Source organism: Lepidochelys kempii, chromosome 25 (genome assembly GCF_965140285.1).
Source record: "Lepidochelys kempii isolate rLepKem1 chromosome 25, rLepKem1.hap1, whole genome shotgun sequence".
Lineage (NCBI taxonomy): Eukaryota > Metazoa > Chordata > Testudines > Cheloniidae > Lepidochelys > Lepidochelys kempii.
Genome location: NC_136404.1, coordinates 19,515,371 through 19,533,959, shown reverse-complemented (window position 1 = coordinate 19,533,959; position 18,589 = coordinate 19,515,371). Strand labels below are relative to the sequence as shown.

Here is an 18,589-nt window from a genome sequence, read left to right as displayed (position 1 = left end):
AAATCCCATGACCGTGAAATTGACCAAAATGGACTGTGAATAACAGTAGAAAAGTTTATTATAGTGCAACATACACAAATTTAAAAATTACCTACCTTTGAGGGCAGTGTGGGTTTTTTTGTGAATGGATCTGAGGTAAATGGATCATTCTTCACCTGTTTCTTAAAAAAATCTTCAGAGACAGAACTACGAAATGGGTCACTTTCTTTAAATGGATCCCCTCCAAATGGATCTAGCAAAAGAGTTACGAGAGGTAAACAAAATGTACTGCTTTACTGGTAAAATACTAGACAATGTGCTACAGGGAACAATCACGCATTAGCAAGGAGTCGGAACAAATATGCCTTTATCTCAAACTTATTTATCAAATAATAAATTATTAATATATTCTACTCTAAAAAAGGAGAAAACTATTATGATTATTTAAAATTCTGATTAAATGGATGATGTTTTATGGAGTTTATATTACAGTTACGAACTACATTTAATAAAACTGTATATACCACATATACTTGTTCATTAGCCTGGTCGTTTATAAGCCGACCCCCCAAGATGGATAGGTAAAAATAGTAAAAACTGTATGACCCTTTCATAAACCGACCCTACATTTCAGGGGTTGGCAAACTTTGGCTCCCGGCCCATCAGGGTAAGCCACTGGTGGGTCGAGACATTTTGTTTACCTGGGGCGTTCACAGACACAGAGCCCCTCAGCTCCCAGTGGCTGCGGTTCGCTGTTCCCAGCCAATGGGAGCTGCAGGAAGTGGCACAATGATTTCATAGAGTTTAAAATCATCAAATTTTGGTGCAGACCCGTTTATAAACCGACCTCCGCTCTTTGATGAGTCACATTTTTACCAAAAATATTCGGCTTATGAACGAGTATATATGGTACCTTATTAAACTTCTTAATGAGCTCGCTCATGCACGTGCACACTCTGGGCCCCCCAGTTTAAACTGAAAAACAAACACACATACTCTCTCTCTCTCTGGGCTCCGCAGTTTAAACTGAAAATCTGAAGTCTTGGAAGGCCAGCTGTATACTGGGCATATCTATATTTGGCTACAAATTATATCCCACCTGTCTCAAAGGAAAAGCTTTTACCTGTTGAAACAGGTGGCTGTTCTGAAAAAGGATCATTCTGGAATGGATCATCTAGGTAAAAAAAAAGAAAAATATCTTGTTTTGTCACCTACTTAGAGAATGTCTCCAACTGCCCTACAGTTCGGACTAATGGGGTGTGAACAGCAGTGCACACCAAAGTGCTGCACTATAACTCCCCTGTGTAGATGCTGTGGGAGCAAACTTAAAAGTGTAAACTCTGGACCTTTAAGTTTGTACCCAGGGCATCCACACAGGGAAAATACAGTGCAGCATTTCAGTGCACATGGCTCTTCACATCCCTTAGTCCAAACTGCAGGCACTGTAGACATACACTCAGTTAATAAGATTAGCACAGTTTGTAAAAATACATTTATAGTACATATGGTCTTCTGATTCTTATATTAGCCATTAGTTACTTACTGCCTTTGAAAGGGTCTGCTCCTTTAAAAGGATCAGATCTGAATGGATCTTCGGCCTGGAATGGGTCTGTATGTAATTCTTGTGTATTATTACTAAACAATAAAGCTTTATTCTTGAAGGGATCATCCTAGAATTAAGAGAAATATTACAAAGATTTTATCAATATTAAAATGATTAATCATCCAGTTATATTCTGATGTATCTTATTCCTGTTCAATTTTGTTTTAAATTCAAGAAGCTCCTTATTGAAGCCAGAAGTGCCCTTTAAACTGAAGCAAATGTCATAAATACATTGCTTGAGGCTACATAGAACATCAACACTGCGTACAGCACACAAAATGAAATACCTTCACAAACTTTCTAAAATTCCACCCCTCTAGGTTTTGCAAAAGCCCCACCACCATGTAAAACATCTTAATTTCCAAGATAAATATATCTTTCCACAAATCTTTGGCTATTGATCGCTGTCCAGACTACAGTGGAGCAGGAACAATTATAACAAAACTGTTTTGAATAGATCTACCGCAGTCCACTTGACAAGCAAGAATAAGGATAGATTTCCTTCTAAAAACATGCTACCCTAGCTATGCTGGAAACTAACTCTCCTACACAGATGTCATCCATAGCATAGTTTTCAGGTTAACTATGGTTATTGCTAGCACAGTTCAAGCCAATTTTGATAAACTAAAAAAAGCAAGCCACAACCACAACACACGAACTAACAAAGTTGTGTCAATTCTTCATCATATGCATTTGTTTGTATGATATATCCTTATATCCTTGTCTTTGCCTATTTTGTGTCTTTTAGACTGTAAACCCTCTGGAGTAGGGATTGTCGCTTGTCTATGTTTGTACAGCACTCAGTACAAAGGAGCGCCAATCCTGACTGATGCCTTTTGACCATAATAAATGTTTACTAACAACAACAGACAAGGCCTTGGAGTTTACAAAGCTAAAAGGATCTCTCCTCAGTATAGAAGACACAAATGAAGAAGTTTAAAATTAAATTTTTCAACAGCAAAAGAAACAAAATACAGAGGAGGAAAGACGGATTAAGAAACAGGAAAGAAACAAATGTTTTACAAACTTTTCTATGAACATAGAGTTTTCTTCCAATAAGTGGTTCTCAGTCTTTACCAATAAAAGCAACATTCCAGAGACTTCCACTTGAAACTGAGTTTGACAATAACCATTCAAGCACAAAGACTGTGCAGCGAAGTATTAAAAAACAAGTCTGTGAAAGCATCACTGTTCTGATACAATCCCTTTCTTTCTCAAGTGTTTTCCCTTTGTTGCTTGAGCAGAGACAAAGTAATGCAAGGCAGAAAGGTACAGTACTTTCTAAATGCTTATTAGGCCAGTGTACTAAATATACTATGTACAATATAGTGGTGTTCTATAAGTATTTGCATATTATTAATGCTATCATATTTCACTTAAATGTTTATTTTGAAATAGATCAAAGTGCTTTGGATACCTAAAAAAGGAAACATTCTTTAAGAAAGCTATTCTACTTTCACTTTTATATAATCAAGTCTTCTAAAATAGCAAAATAAAATCTGATTTCTACAAAAAAAATAAAAACAAAACCAATAAATATGGAAAAATAAAATTTTCTTGAAACTCCCTTCAAATTGGGTATTTTGGAGACAGTGTTCACAACTTTTTAATTTTGCAAAAGATTTTAAATGACAATTATTTAAAAGAGCAAAAAATGTCAACCTTCCTCTTATGCTGGGATAAATTGTGGTCAGGTACAATAGCAAATGTAGAACAATAAGCTTTGCTCAAACAACATCCAATCCAGTAGCACATCTCTTTGACTTCACTTTTTCCTTAGCTAGGCCTCCAAATTATGAATGGGAGCTCATGGTACAATCAGGCTAACCCTACAGTAAGCATCTTATTTATATTAGGGTTTGCAAGATGGCTTTCCCTGGAGAGGACACACAAACAGCATATGGATGCAACAAGACTTACATTTGGAGAAATGAACACACAAATTATAAACATTGGTTGTTTGTGTAATTTACTAAGGATTAGTATTAGTAATAGCTGCCTAAAGAAAATCAGTTAAGGAAGTTCTTAAGATCCTGAAGGAATATATGGAGGCAAAATACACAGCTAAAATAAATATACTGGATGAGAGAATAGTGATGCTGGGAGTATTTTAGAGGAAGACAAAGACGTCCATACATTATTTTTTGGATAAACTCTTGTGGTTTAGAGTAGCAGCCGTGTTAGTCTGTATCCGCAAAAAAGAAAAGGAGTACTTGTGGCACCTTAGAGACTAACAAATTTATTTGAGCATAAGCTTTCGTGAGCTACAGCTCACTTCATCACATCCGAGTACTCCTTTTCTTCTTGTGGTTTAGGTTGTATTGCTGAAGTGTGTAAGTGTACAGCTCACATCCTACAGAAAAGCAGAAACCCTACATGACTGAAGGACCCCAACAGCTGGACTGGAATTTAAAAGAAATGTGTCCCTATTTTGCTCAGGCCAAAAGTCAGACAGGCAACACATTACAGTCTAGTCTACATTTAAAACTTTTACCTGCATAACTATGTCACATAGGAGTAAGGGGAAAAAAAAACATCACAACCTTAACCAATAGCTATGCCAGGACTTTTCCTGCATTCATGCAGTTATACTGGCAACAATTCCTTTGGCCAGTATTGCTTATTTAATTTGAAGAACTGCTATAAGCTATACCAACAAAAAGACCTGTTTTGATGGAATAAGCTGCATCTCCGGTAAGAAAGTTTGATGGCACAGTTATTCCAGCAGACTATTTCTAGCATAGATAAGACATAAGAATTAATCATCACGAGAACTAAAATGTTCTAAGCCTGTGGATGGAGGCTGCCATCTTGCAGAGATTACAGTGCCTGTTAAGATCACACGGTCAACTAAATAAAAATCTTTTTACAATCTGAGTTTAGGTGCAAGTTACAAATCTAATGATTGTAAAATGTATTTTACACTGCATTGAACCATAAATCCACTTGTTACTTTTATTCAGTCTTTACCATAGCTCCAAAATTTCCTCTTTCTTTCTGTGCAATTCCTTCACTTATGTCCGCTAAATTCGTCATACTACCACCATGAATCCCATTCAGAGCATCATTATTTTGTTCAATACTTTTACTGATTTCCTGGTGACTCTCTTGAAGCTGAGAAAGTTTACTTCTTGCCTAAATAATGAAAAATATTTCAGTATCATGCAGGATTAGACATACACTCATATGAGCAAGCAACTAACTACTCTTTGAGAATGAAAACTAGTATTCATTGACAAATCTGAACATTGTATTCTCTCTGGAATTTGGTTACTGCAGGGCTCCAGAGATATGGGAGTAATTCTGCGTGAGGTTAAAAACAATTGTCAAATTGTTACAGAATTGTCCCGACTATATTTTTTACATGAACTGGCAAACAAAGTATTAGTCTACAGTCACAAAACCCTATGAAATTATAGCAGTCTATTTTTCTTCTGCAGGATTCACTTTGTAGGTGCAGTTCACCCCTTCCTAAACTACTGGGCTTTAAAGGAGGGAGAAAGATGTGTATAGACTACAAACAATACCTGATTAATTTCTTCTTGTGTTGATTTTAAAGATTTAATTATTGTTTCAAGTTGCACTTTTCCTGCTTGGATACTCTGTTCTAGCTGAGTCTCTTCTTGCTGGAGACGATTCAGCTCTGCTTTTGCTTTATTCAGATCATCTTCCTGTGATTTTAAATCGGATTCCTGAGACTGAATCTCCATTTTCAATGATGAAATCTGAAAAAAATTGCCATGCAGTGCCAACTTCAGAGTGCAAATAGAAATTAAAGTAACAATATTATTAATTATTTGTGATTAATTCATATTTCATTATATTCAAGATAGTTAAGTCCCAGGCAGACTGCGAAGAGCAACAAAAGGATATCTCAAAACTTGGTGACTGGGCAACAAAATGGCAGATGAAATTCAATGTTGATAAATGCAAAGTAATGCACATTGGAAAACATAATTCCAACTATACATATAAAATGATGGGGTCTAAATTAGCTGTTACCACTCAAGAAAGAGATCTTGGAGTCATTGTGGATAGTTCTCTGAAAACATCCACTCACTGTGCAGCGGCAGTAAAAAAAAGCTAACAGAATATTGGGAATCATTAAGAAAGGGATAAATAAGACAGAAAATATCATATTGCCTCGATATAAATCCATGGTATGCCCATATCTTGAATACTGCGTGCAGATGTGGTCGCCCCATCTCAGAAAAAATATATTCGAATTGGAAAAGGTTCAGAAAAAGGCTAACAAAAATGATGAGGGATATGGAACAGCTGTCATATGAGGAGAGATTAATAAGACTGGGACTTTTCAGCTTGGAAAAAGATGACTAAGGGGGGATATGATAGAGGTCTATAAAAATCATGACTGGTATGGAGAAAGTAAATAAGAAAGTCTTATTTACTCCATCTCATAACACAAGATATAGGGGGTCACCAAATCAAATTAATAGGCAGCAGGTTTAAAACAAACAAAAGGAAGTATTTTTTCACACAACGCACAGTCAACCTGTGGAACTCTTTTCCAGAGGATGTTGTGAAGGTCACTACTATAACAGGGTTAAAAAAAGAACTAGATAAATTCAAGGAGAATAGGTCCATCAATGGCTATTAGCCAGGATGGGCAGGGATGGTGTCACCAGCCTCTGTTTGCCAGAAGCTGGGAATGGATCACTTGATGATTACCTGTTCTGTTCATTCCTTCTGGGGCACCTGGCACTGGCCGCTGTCATTATGCAAGGCACTGAATTTACCCATATGGAGTGAAAATCTATCAACTTCATGAAAAAACTCGTACAGATACAGACAGACATCATCTTCCTTTCCAAATGCAAACAGATGGACATCATACCAAAAGGACTGAAGGTAAAACATCCATTACAATCTACATACCACACAGACCATGCTGACAGCTTGTGCCACACACTCTCAAAGAAACTGCGGAACCACCTGATCAACATCCTCTACAGCAAACAGGGAAAGATTAAGAATGAGCTCTCAAAACTGGATACTCTCATAAAAAACCAACCTTCCACACAAACTTCCTCGTGGCTGGACTTTACAAAAACTAGACAAACCATTTACAACACACACTTTGCTTCTGTACAAAAGAAAAAGGACACTAAACTATCTAAACTACTACATGCCACAAGGGGCCACAACAGTGGTTCCCTTAACCCACCCAGCATTATTGTTAATCTATCCAACTATACTCTTAGCCCAGCAGAAGAATCTGTCCTATCTCGGGGCCTCTCCTTCTGCCCCTCCACCCCCACAAACATGATACAGTTCTGTGGTGACCTAGAATCCTATTTTCGACATCTCCGACTTAAAGAATATTTCTAACACACCTCTGAACAACATACTAACCCACAGAGACCTTCCTACCAACACTACAAAAAAAAGGATTCTGGGTGGACTCCTCCTGAAGGTCAAAACAACAGACTGGACTTCTACATAGAGTGCTTCTGCCGACATGCACAGGCTGAAATTGTGGAAAAGCAGCATCACTTGCCCCATAACCTCAGCCGGGCAGAACATAATGCCATCCACAGCCTCAGAAACAACTCTGACATCGTAATCAAAAAGGCTGACAGAGGAGGTGCTGTCGTCATCATGAATAGGTCAGAATATGAACAAGAGGCTGCTAGGCAGCTCTCCAACTCCACTTTCTACAAGCCATTACCCTCTGATCCCACTGAGGGTTACCAAAAGAAACTACACCATTTGTTGGGAAAAAACACAAGAACAAATCCGCACAGACACACCCCTGGAACCCCGACCTGAGGTATTCTATCTGCTACCCAAGATCCATAAACCTGGAAATCCTGGATGCCCCATCATCTCAGGCATTGGCACCCTGACAGCAGGATTGTCTGGCTATGTAGACTCCCTCCTCAGGCCCTACGCTACCAGCACTCCCAGCTATCTTTGAGACACCACTGACTTCCTGAGGAAACTACAATCCATCGTTGACCTTCCTGAAAACACCATCCTGGCCACTATGGATGTAGAAGCCCTCTACACCAACATTCTACACAAAGATGGACTACAAGCCGTCAAGAACACTATCCCCGATAATGTCACAGCTAACCTGGTGGCTGAACTTTGTGACTTTGTCCTCACCCATAACTATTTCACCTTTGGGGACAATGTATACCTTCAAATCAGCAGCACTGCTATGGGTACCCGCATGGCCCCACAGATGCCAACATTTTTATGGCTGACTTAGAACAACGCTTCCTCAGCTCTCCTCCCCTAACGCCCCTACTCTACTTGCGCTATATTGATGACATCTTCATCATCTGCACCCATGGAAAAGAAGCCCTTGAGGAATTCCACCATGATTTCAACAATTTCCATCCCACCATCAACCTCAGCCTGGACCAGTCCACACAAGAGATCCACTTCCTGGATACTACGGTGCTAATAAGCGATGATCACATAAACACCACCCTATACCAGAAACCTACTGACTGCTATGCCTACCTACATGCCTCCAGCTTTCATCCAGACCACAGCACACGATCCATTGTCTACAGTCAAGCTCTACGGTACAACCGCATTTGCTCCAACACCTCAGACAGAAACAAACACCTACAAGATCTCTATCAAGCCTTCTTACAACTACAATACCCACCTGCTGAAGTGAAGAAACAGATTGACAGAGACAGAAGAGTACCCAGAAATCACCTACTCCAGGACAGGCCCAACAAAGAAAATAACAGAACGCCACTAGCCATCACCTTCAGCCCCCAACTAAAACCTCTCCAACGCATCATCAAGGATCTACAACCTATCCTGAAGGATGACCCATCACTCTCACAGATCTTGGGAAACAGGCCAGTCCTTGCTTACAGACAGCCCCCCAACCTGAAGCAAATACTCACCAGCAACCACACACCACACCACAGAACCGCTAACCCAGGAACCTATCCTTGCAACAAAGCCTGTTGCCAACTGTGTCCACATATCTGTTCAGGGGACACCATCATAGGGCCTAATCACATCAGCCACACTGTCAGAGGCTCGTTCACCTGAACATCTACCAGTGTGATATATGCCATCATGTGTCAGCAATGCCCCTCTGCCATGTACATTGGTCAAACTGGACAGTCTCTACATAAAAAAATAAATGGACACAAATCAGAAGTCAAGAATTATAACATTCAAAAACCAGTTGGAGAACACTTCAATCTCTCTGGTCACTCAATTATAGACCTAAAAGTTGCAATTCTTCAACAAAAAATCTTCAAAAACAGACTCCAACGAGAGACTGCTGAATTGGAATTAACTTGCAAACTGGATACAATTAACTTAGGCTTGAACAAAGACTGGGAGTGGATGGGTCATTACACAAAGTAAAGCTATTTCCCCATGTTTATTCCCCCCCTCCCCAGCACTGTTCCTCAGATGTTCTTCTCAACTGCTGGAAATGGCCCACCTTGATTATCACTACAAAAGGTCTCTCTCCACCCCCCCGGCTCTCCTGCTGGTAACAGCTCATCTTACCTGATCACTCTCCTTACAGTGTGTATGGTAACACCCATTGTTTCATGTTCTCTATGTATATAAATCTCCCCACTGTATTTTCCACTGAATGCATCCGATGAAATGAGCTGTAGCTCACGAAAGCTTATGCTCAAATAAATGTGTTAGTTTCTAAGGTGCCACAAGTACTCCTTTTCATTTTACTCCTTTGCCTGTGACTTTTTTTTTTTTAAATTCATTGAGTACATTTATTAAAATGGTCAGCTTTCAGCAGAACCAAATTTACAAGGGTTATACCAATTTCCTGTTTCCTATGTACCTATACGACCGGTGTGATGGGATCCTCAGGGTGCATCCTGGAAACGTAGGACCACTGTGCCCCCTTAACTCTTCAGCCTGGGCTGTCTCCCACAATGCTTTGCTAGTGACAAGCAGCAAACCCCTCTAGGCGCTGTTATTACTCAGCACAACTGCATGTGGAGCCCTGCACCCAGCTAGATTGCATGCATGTTCATAGAGCCACTCATGAATCACACAGAATAAGGCACCAGCCAAATCCCCCCACCTTGTACCTCAGGAATATACAGTCTTGCATTGCTCAAGACAATCAGTGAAAGTTTGTTAATTGGTTCCCCACTTCAACAATGGAAAGTGGATATACACCAGCCTTCGTAAATCTGAGCAGATTTACCAAACACTTCCGGCAAACTCACTGGTAAAGATAAACACTAAAACAAGTTTATTGATTACAAAGGATAGATTTTAAGTGATTATAAGTGATAAATCAGAGTTAGTTACCGAAAGAAAAGAAAATATAAGCATGCAGTCTACACTCTCAACCTTATTAGACTGGGCAACATCTAGATTAAGCAGTTTCTCACCCCACTGGATATTGAATTCATAGTACACAGGTTTCACCTATTTTATACCCTTAGTCCATGTGCTTGGAGAACAAAAGTCTAGGCATGTCTGGTGGGCTTTGCTGAGTCCCCAGGCAAGGCTGAGCAATTCCCCTGGGATGGCCTTATGCAGGTGAGTCGTTAAATTGTAACTCCCTTGCTGGACAGTGGCTGTTGATGGTTGTTTGACACCCACCCGGGCATTGGTTACTTTCCTTGCTGTTTTCCATGGAGAACTAATATCTGGCCGATTCCGCAACTTACAGCATGATCATAACCTTTCCCCTGATGTCTTACATGGCGTGCTTTATATGCAATAACACAATTATACATAAATGAGGAATATGGGGGTCACAGGGTGCTCCCCTGTCGTGTAGTGTCACAACTGATCATATTGAGTTTCTATAAAAAGACAACGTGTCAACTATACTGAAATAATGTTAGAAATGAACAAGCAAAATGCATCCGATGAAGTGAGCTGTAGCTCACGAAAGCTCATGCTCAAATAAATTAGTTAGTCTCCAAGGTGCCACAAGTACTCCTTTTCTTTTTGCAAACTTAAAATGTTGGTCATTACAATAATGTACCTTAAACATTTTCTGTATTGAAACTTTAAAAAGACTCAAAATCAAACTTCCCAGCTTTGAGCCTGGTTCCTCTAAAATTGGCATTTTCACCTCTAACATGAATAATATCTAGTTGGGCAACTTGTAAATGTTGACAGAGTCCACAAGAGAAGAGGAATATTATTGCATAATCCTACTTCCCACTTTTTATTAACCTTTTCCTGTTTGTCAGGATATTAAAGAAGTTCACTTATCTGTATTTTCATCAGACTAACATAGAACTGAAACACAAATTCTGATGTTTGAAACTACTGACTGCGTCAAATAAATACTTCCTGCAATTTTAAGCTACCAGTAAAACAAAGTTACCCAACTGAACAAGAGCACCAGAGCACTATTTATCTTGCTGTATTTCTTTTCTTCTCCATTTATTTATCCATCACAAGTAAAAGAATAACAAAATAGATGTATACGCGCTAACACCTTCCAGCAGCACCCAAGAACAATACGAATGACTAGGCAAAGAGTTAAATAAGCTACTAAAATGGAAATAAAGGCCTCAAGTGACTACTACATAAACTGATGGGAAAGTGATAGGGAGGTGTGCACCATGAATCAGTACATATTTAGGGTTTTGTTTTGTTTTTTAAAACTGTTATCATTAAAAGATCAGCATGTTCACGTTTACCTAAAGGACCCTAAAACTTTAGACATTAATGAGAGTTAATTGGAAGGGTCTCTTCTCCCAGAATATGGAGATAGAGTATGCTGGACTCCTCAGATAGGCAGATACTTGATCCAGATATTTTAAAAAAATAATCAACGCAACATTATCAGCCAAAAAGATATTGAATAGGCATAGACACTGCCTCAATGGAACAGCCAGCCTGTTTTAAGAAGAGATAAAACTAATTTTTTTAAGTAATTCCTACAGTGCACAGAACAAGGTGGTCAACCCTGGATTACCCACTTCCACAGACTGATGTCATCTCTGTGTTGATGACATCCTAATCCGCTTCTCTACCACAATCTATACCCATCACCTGTGCCATTCAAACAGCTCCGCTTGCAGATGGACTGCCACATCTCAAGCTCAACATGGCAAAAACTGACCTAGTCAACTTGTCTGATATTCTTCATTTGTCTACATCTTGGTCACTGCCTTGACTTCTCCTCTTCTTTGGCTTCCTAGCACCTTGTCTCAGCCACTCATCCTCCAGACTATTCAAAATGCTTCTGCTAAGATATTCATTCTCCTGATCACAGACTAGATCACTCACCACTTTCAGTCTCTTCAATGGCTTCCTCTAGTCTTAGGGCTTGTTTACACAAACATTTAGCTTTCAGCAAGCTGGGGTGTGAATTAACTGTCCATGGGGACCCTGGGGACCTGTTAGTGCACGTCTTTCAACACTGGCTAGTGCCAGACACTTCAGAAGAAATTAAAAGAACAGGACAATTATAGTGATCCATACTATGTCATCCAGTCCCACCTTCTGGCAGTCAGAGATTTAGGGACACCCAGAGCATGGGGTTTTGTCCCTGACCATTTTAGCTAACCGCCATGGATGGACCTAGCTTCTATGCACTGATCTAATTCTTTTTTAACCCAGTTATACTTTTGGCTTTCACAACACCCCCAGCAACGAGTTCCACAGGTTGATTGTGTGTTATGTGAAGAAGTACTTCCTCATGTTTGTATTAAACCTGCTGCCTATTAATTTCCTTTGGTGCCCCCTGGTTTTTGTATTTTGTGAAGGGCTGAATAATACTTCGTTATTCACTTTCTCCAAAACATTCATGATTTTAAACACCTCTCTCGTATCCTCCTTTCAGTCATCTCTTTTCCAAGCTGAACAGTCCCATATCAGGAGAGATTAAAAAGCTGGAAGCTTCTCCATACCACTAATCGTTTTTGTTTCCTTTCTCTGTACTTTTTCCATTTCTAATACATATTTTTTGAGAAGGGGTGACCAGAACTGCACCCAGTTTTCAAGGTGTGGGCGTACCATGGATTTATTAAGTGGCATTATGATATTTTCGGCTTTATTATCTATCCCCTGCCTAATGGTTCCTAACATTCTGTTAGCTCTTTAGTCTGTTGCTGGACATTGAGTAGATCCACAATGAGTCCAAGATCTCTTTCTTGAGTGGTAACAGCTAATGTAGAACCCATCATTTGGAATGTATAGTTTGGATTACGTTTCCCAATGTGCATTTCTTTGCATTTATCAAAGTTGAATTTCCTCTGCCATTTTCTTGCCCAGTCACCCAGTTTAGTGAGATCCCTTTGTCATTCTCTGCAGTCATCTTTGGGCATAACTATCTTGAGTAATTTTGTATCATCTGCAAACTTTGTGAATTCACTGTTTTTCCAGATCATTTATGAATATGTGGAACAGCACCAGTCCCAGTACAGATCCCTTCCCTCCCTTTGTTTCCTTCCTATCTTTTAGTGATCATAAGAGGGTCTTTCCTCTTATTCCAGGATTGCTTACTTTGCTTAAGAGCCTGCAGTGAGGGACCTTGTCAAAGGCTTTCTGAAAATCCAAGCACACTATATTCACTGGATCACCCTTATCCATATGCTTGTTGACACTGTGATGCTGACAAATCAGCTCAAATCAAAACCACAGGATAATTGTGTGTGGATATAAAAAAAAAAAGTTAATGTTATTGTCTTCACATACTTGTAACCTGTAGTTTACTATCACATTACATTAAGCATACCTCATATTTAATTAACTCTAGATCAAAAGTGTATGTTTGTGAGAATTTACTTGATGTGTAAACTGCATGAAAACTAATGAAAGATTGTTTGGATTGTTGTAACTAAATGCACTGTGTATATCTTTGTAATTGGATTGCCCATCAAACAGGACTGGCACCTTGGAACTGTAAATGAAGAAGCTTCAAAGCATGGGTCATTGTGTTCAACAATGGGAAATCCACAGACTCAGTCTGCATTTAGTCAACAAAGAAAAAGCCTATGCTGTGATGGAGACACTTGCCAGATTCCTTTCTGGGAAAAAGAGCTATAAGAATGGATTCAGGGAATAATCAGGTATCTCTGAACTGCTTTGGATTCTAATGGGGTGGAATACTGAATAAGGGGACAGAGATCCCCAGAATTACACTTGGTATGCCTGAGGAACTTTTGGAAATCTAGCAGATTACAACAACTCTGTTAACATTTTGGATTTACAAACTTGGACTCACCTGTTAATGTACTTTACCTGCTTAACCTCTCAATAACTCTCATCCCTTTTTCTTAGCTAATAAACCCTTTAGTTAGTTTACTAGAGAAATTGACTTCAGCTTTGTTTTTGGTCAGATCCAGAATACCAATTTGATCTGAGGTAAGTGACCAATTCTTTTGGATTAGGAGTAATCTAATCTGAGGTAATTTTTGGTTTTAATAACCTTCCATCACAAAGTGCAGTTTGTCTGGATGGCAAGACTGGCAGGAGAGCCTAAGGGGACTGTCTGTGACTCCATGGTAAGACTAATATATTGATCAGGATTTCACATTTGTTACTGGCGTGGTGAAATCTAATTATAGAATATACCACCAGTTTGAGGTGTCTGCCCTGTTTTTTGACAGTCTGACCTGAGTTTGGCACTCACAGTGGTAAGCCATTTAAGACAGCATGACAGAGGCCCTCAGAGAATTCTAATAGATTGATGAGGCATGACACTTCCCCAACATATTTCATTCATCTACCTGTCTGAGAATACTGGTTTTTACTATAGTTACAACCAATTTGCTTGGTACTGAAGTTAGGCTTACCAGCCTGTACTTGCCAGGATTGCCTCTGAAGCCTTTTTAAAAAATAGACGGTACATTAACTACCTCCAGTCATCTGGTCCAAAAGCTGACTTAAGCAATAGGTTACATACCACAGTTAGTAGTTCTGCAATTTCATGTTTGAGTTCCTTTAGAACTCTTGAGTGAATACTATCTGGGCCTGGCAATTTATTTCTGTTTATCAATTTAATTTCATCAAAGCCACCTCTACTGACACCTCAATCTGGGACAGTTCCTCAGATGGGTCACCTAAAAAGAATGGTTCAGGTATGGGAATCTCCCCCACATCCTCTGCAGTGAAGATGGACGCAAAGAACTCAATTAGCATCTCTCATTCCCTTAAATTCCCCCTCCCTTTGCTCCACCCTACCCTTTCTCCTAATCCCTCCCTTTGAACCATCTTCCTCTCACCTCAACTTTTTGTACCTTCTTCCATGCTGCTCCCCCATGTTGGAACTCCAACCCCACACACCTCTTTCATGCACCAAAAAAGTAACTTCTCTTTACTGTATCTCTCCTCAAAACATATTTCTCTCCTGAAACACTGGTATGATAATCTTTCATAAACATTGCCACTACCTGCATCAGTGCCCGACGACGGTAGTTCTTGTGGAGAGGGACCATGCTTTTCATGTATTGTATGGTGCTCAATAAATATTCATGACTGTTAGAAAAGCTATTCAAGTTAATAAAGCCCTTTTCTGGACCTGCGTGTATTCGTATGGTATAGGTGATTAAGAGCAAAATCCCCCAATAAAAGATGCAATATGCATGATCACCTCCAGAATTAATACACACTAACCAACTGTGTTTCTTCCTGGCATTTCTGCCTCACATCATTTAGCATATCTTTCAGTTTGGCTTTCTGCTGGTCCATTTCATCTAGACGGTCTTGAGCATCTTGTTTCTGAGCTTCCAGTTCTTGCAAGTTACTTGTTTCTCTGTCTAAATCATTCTGCAGTTCCTGAAAAAAGATCCACAACATTATAGACTACACTTAACTGATGTCCTGTGACAAGCAGTTAAGCTTAAAGAGACATACTGAAGTAGGCAAACCCCAAAGTCAACCTGCCTGTGTTGCCTATAACATTTCCCCCACTCAAAGGTTTCAGTGCTTTTTGTAAACAGATCAAAAAAACCCCAAACCTGCCAGCACTTCAGCACTCAGGAGTAATCTACTATAACAAATCAAAGTCCAGGCGATGGGAGAAGAGTCTCAAAAGACAAGAATTTCAGCTATTCTAAGCCTATTATATATCATTTTGAGAACATGAATTTCAGTATTTAGATGGATACCTTCACAATGTTGTTTAAACCGTATTAATGAAGCATTAACAAAGAGAAACATTTTCTATTATATTCTATACTATCTGAATTTTACACTAACCAGCATCAAAACAAAATATTTTCTACAGTGCACAGAAAAATGAAATCATTGCTACAAGTTATTCCCCAAGTGTCAGAATAAACATTACCCATATGAATTCATAAAGGAAGTAGTGGGGAGGGAAGGGGGGGGGGGAACAAAAAAAAAACTGTTTAAAACGTGGATGGTGCATCCTGTAGAATTTTAAAGAAATGTCATTAATAATACTCCAGAGTTTTTACCTGAACTTCATTGGTTTTCTGTCTAATTGATTCTTCCTTTTCTCTAATGTCCTGCTCTAGTGAATATTTTTCTCTGTAGGGAAAACATTCACATGACTGATACAATTAAAATAAGACAGTGTTTTACAAAAAATCAATTAAACGTTCTTTTGTAAACAATGCACAGATGAAAAAGCAATCCTACATACTTTCAAGAAGTAATCAAGAAATATTCTTTTTCATATTGAAAGACTGATTTGCCCCACAATCATCTTCTCACTTGATGTGCTAGACTCCAAGTAAACTTTCTAGGCACTGCTCCTGCTCTCAGTGTAATCAGTGGGAGTTACCATTAACGTCAATGACAGCCAGATAAGGCGCCTGAACTGTTAACATTCAAGAGACAATATAGGACCAATGGGAGTAATAATCACCAGTAACCAAAAGGGAAGTAATACTGAAACTGTTCTACTAATCAGGGATTCAGTGGTTCCATTTAAATGAAAAGGAAGGTTTTAGTTTGTGCAAAATTTACTTTACTTACCTCAGAGTGACATTTCAGAATGAACTACTCTGGCTATAAATAAAAAAATACAGTGAACAATTGGGTTCAGCTATATAAAAAGTGATCGGATCCTATTTTTGATTGTACCAGATATACACACACATTTTTTAAAAAACAAGAATCTATGGAACCAATAAATGCAAGGTTTCCTCTTTTTTGGAGGGCGCAGCGGTTAGAAACTCTTATGCAATTTGTTAAGAGCCATCATTAGTAAGGAAAATCCTCCATTTCCCAGGTTCAGAATACTAAACTTTAACAGTCCACAATATTTACCTCTGCAGATGTGCAATCTCTTGACTAATATCATCGAGTTCTTTCATCCCTGTAAATTCTCCTGAGCCAACAGAACTTGAACTATCCTGTAAGAAATCAAAGTATTCCATTATAAAGCAAGCCAAATTAAGAACAGGAATACATTCTGGGCAAAGACTGAGGACACAGGATCCACCCCTCACTTTACACTTCTCTAGCACCTTCCATCAGAGAACACAAAGTATTTTGCAACAGCAAATGAGCAAGCCTCACAATTCTCTGTGGGGTAGAAGAGTATCATTTATCCCCTTTAGCAGATGAGTTAACTGAGGTACAGAGAAGTTAAGGGACTTGCTCAAGAAGTAGGATTAAAACTCATGGGTGAAACCCTGGCCTCACTGAAGTCAGCAGAAGTTTTTGTGTTGATTTCAATGGCCAGGATTATAGAAGCTACAGTGTCAGGCATTCATCACCAAACACAGAGTATACTGGAAATTAAGAGGCCAGATTCAAAAGTTTTCTCTCACTTCTTAAGCTCATTAAATGTTCACTGAGGAAGGACCTCAAGATTTGGCCTTAAGTGGAATTAAAATCAGCATTTCTATTCCTCTGAAAAGTGACAGTATTTGAGAGAGAACTGTAAACCGAATCCTCTCAGCTTTCATTGTCTGTTTGACAATCAGGACATCTACAGTATTTAACTATATTTTTAAACAATACACTGCAAAAGGCTTCTAACTACTATGATGAGAAAAATGGGCTTTTTTTCTTTTTAAACAGAAAATATGTGGTATTTTTTTAGCAGAAACTAGCAACTCAGAATGAAGGAATAGGTGACCTGAGTTCCCAACTTACATGATTTAACATCTTAAGACCCTACTTTGGGAAGATGAGGGATCCTTTGGCATGTATGTTTAGTTGGGGTCAGGTGAGCGTAAGGAAAACCTAGATACAAAGTCTTAGAGTTACTAGACAACAGCTCCCTGTTCTCTAACACTACTCATATTTTTTAAGTACAAACATGCATGGAGACTGCCACTTTACAGCACTGAAACTTGCATTGCTCAGGGGTTTTTTCACACCCCTGAGCGAAGAAAGTTTCAGCACTGTAAGTGGCCATGTAGAGACAAGGCCTTAGACAAATACAACCCACTAATCAACATGAACAAAAAGTTAATACACTACACTCAGATAAGGTGCAGTTTTTTTCATGCTACATTTAACTACAAACAGCAAATCAAAAATATGAACCAATGAATTAAAGAATGAGTGGGAAGTTTTAAGGTTCTTGCACCAGGGTATATTTATTGGCAGCAATTTAATGTAAATTACGGACCTAGTAATTTAATATGCCAACATTGAGCTACCTGTCAAAACAAGTGCTTGAAAAATTAATGGATCTCAGATTGCTGAAGGAGCTCCTACCACTGGGTAAACAGCCAGAAGTGGCAGGTTCAGATTGTAATGACATCACCACACTGTTAGGTGTCATAGGGCACTAGTGCTGAAGAGATGGGGAAAGAGACAGAAATAAAGAACTCAAAGTTACAACTGGACTACACAAACAAATTTACATTCTTTGGGGTGTTGAATTACTCACACGACGCATTTCTGTTAGCGCTGAGATCTCAGTTCCTAAAGGGGTCAAGTAACCTGACAGAGTCTACAGAAAAAGGATATAGGAGAAACAGAAGAGCTTCAGAGAATGGCAACAAAAATGGTCACAGGCCTGGAAAGATTTCCATTTGGGGAGAGAATGAAAAGATTAAGACTATTTCATTTACAGAAAAAATTGTAAGTGGTAACATGACAAGTGCATTGTATGCATTGGACAAG

The 18,589-nt window shown here is 39.0% G+C and overlaps 1 protein-coding gene across 7 annotated transcripts in view; it reads right to left on the bottom strand.

The window, feature by feature from the left end:
• EPS15L1 (epidermal growth factor receptor pathway substrate 15 like 1) overlaps positions 1–18,589 on the bottom strand; it is an 81,335-nt gene that overhangs the window by 36,110 nt on the left and 26,636 nt on the right. For 3 of the 7 annotated variants that reach the window (XM_073324396.2, XM_073324400.2, XM_073324403.2), the window contains exons 12-20: positions 18,354–18,416; positions 16,775–16,860; positions 15,958–16,030; positions 15,152–15,313; positions 5,110–5,307; positions 4,553–4,717; positions 1,523–1,649; positions 1,103–1,153; positions 96–232 (exon numbers count right to left, since the gene is read on the bottom strand). In XM_073324396.2, the coding sequence (XP_073180497.2) occupies positions 96–232; positions 1,103–1,153; positions 1,523–1,649; positions 4,553–4,717; positions 5,110–5,307; positions 15,152–15,313; positions 15,958–16,030; positions 16,775–16,860; positions 18,354–18,416 (1,062 nt within the window). The remainder of the gene's footprint in view (positions 1–95; positions 233–1,102; positions 1,154–1,522; positions 1,650–4,552; positions 4,718–5,109; positions 5,308–15,151; positions 15,314–15,957; positions 16,031–16,774; positions 16,861–18,353; positions 18,417–18,589) is intronic. The other 4 variants (XM_073324398.2, XM_073324401.2, XM_073324397.2 and 1 more) reach the window with 3 other exon arrangements.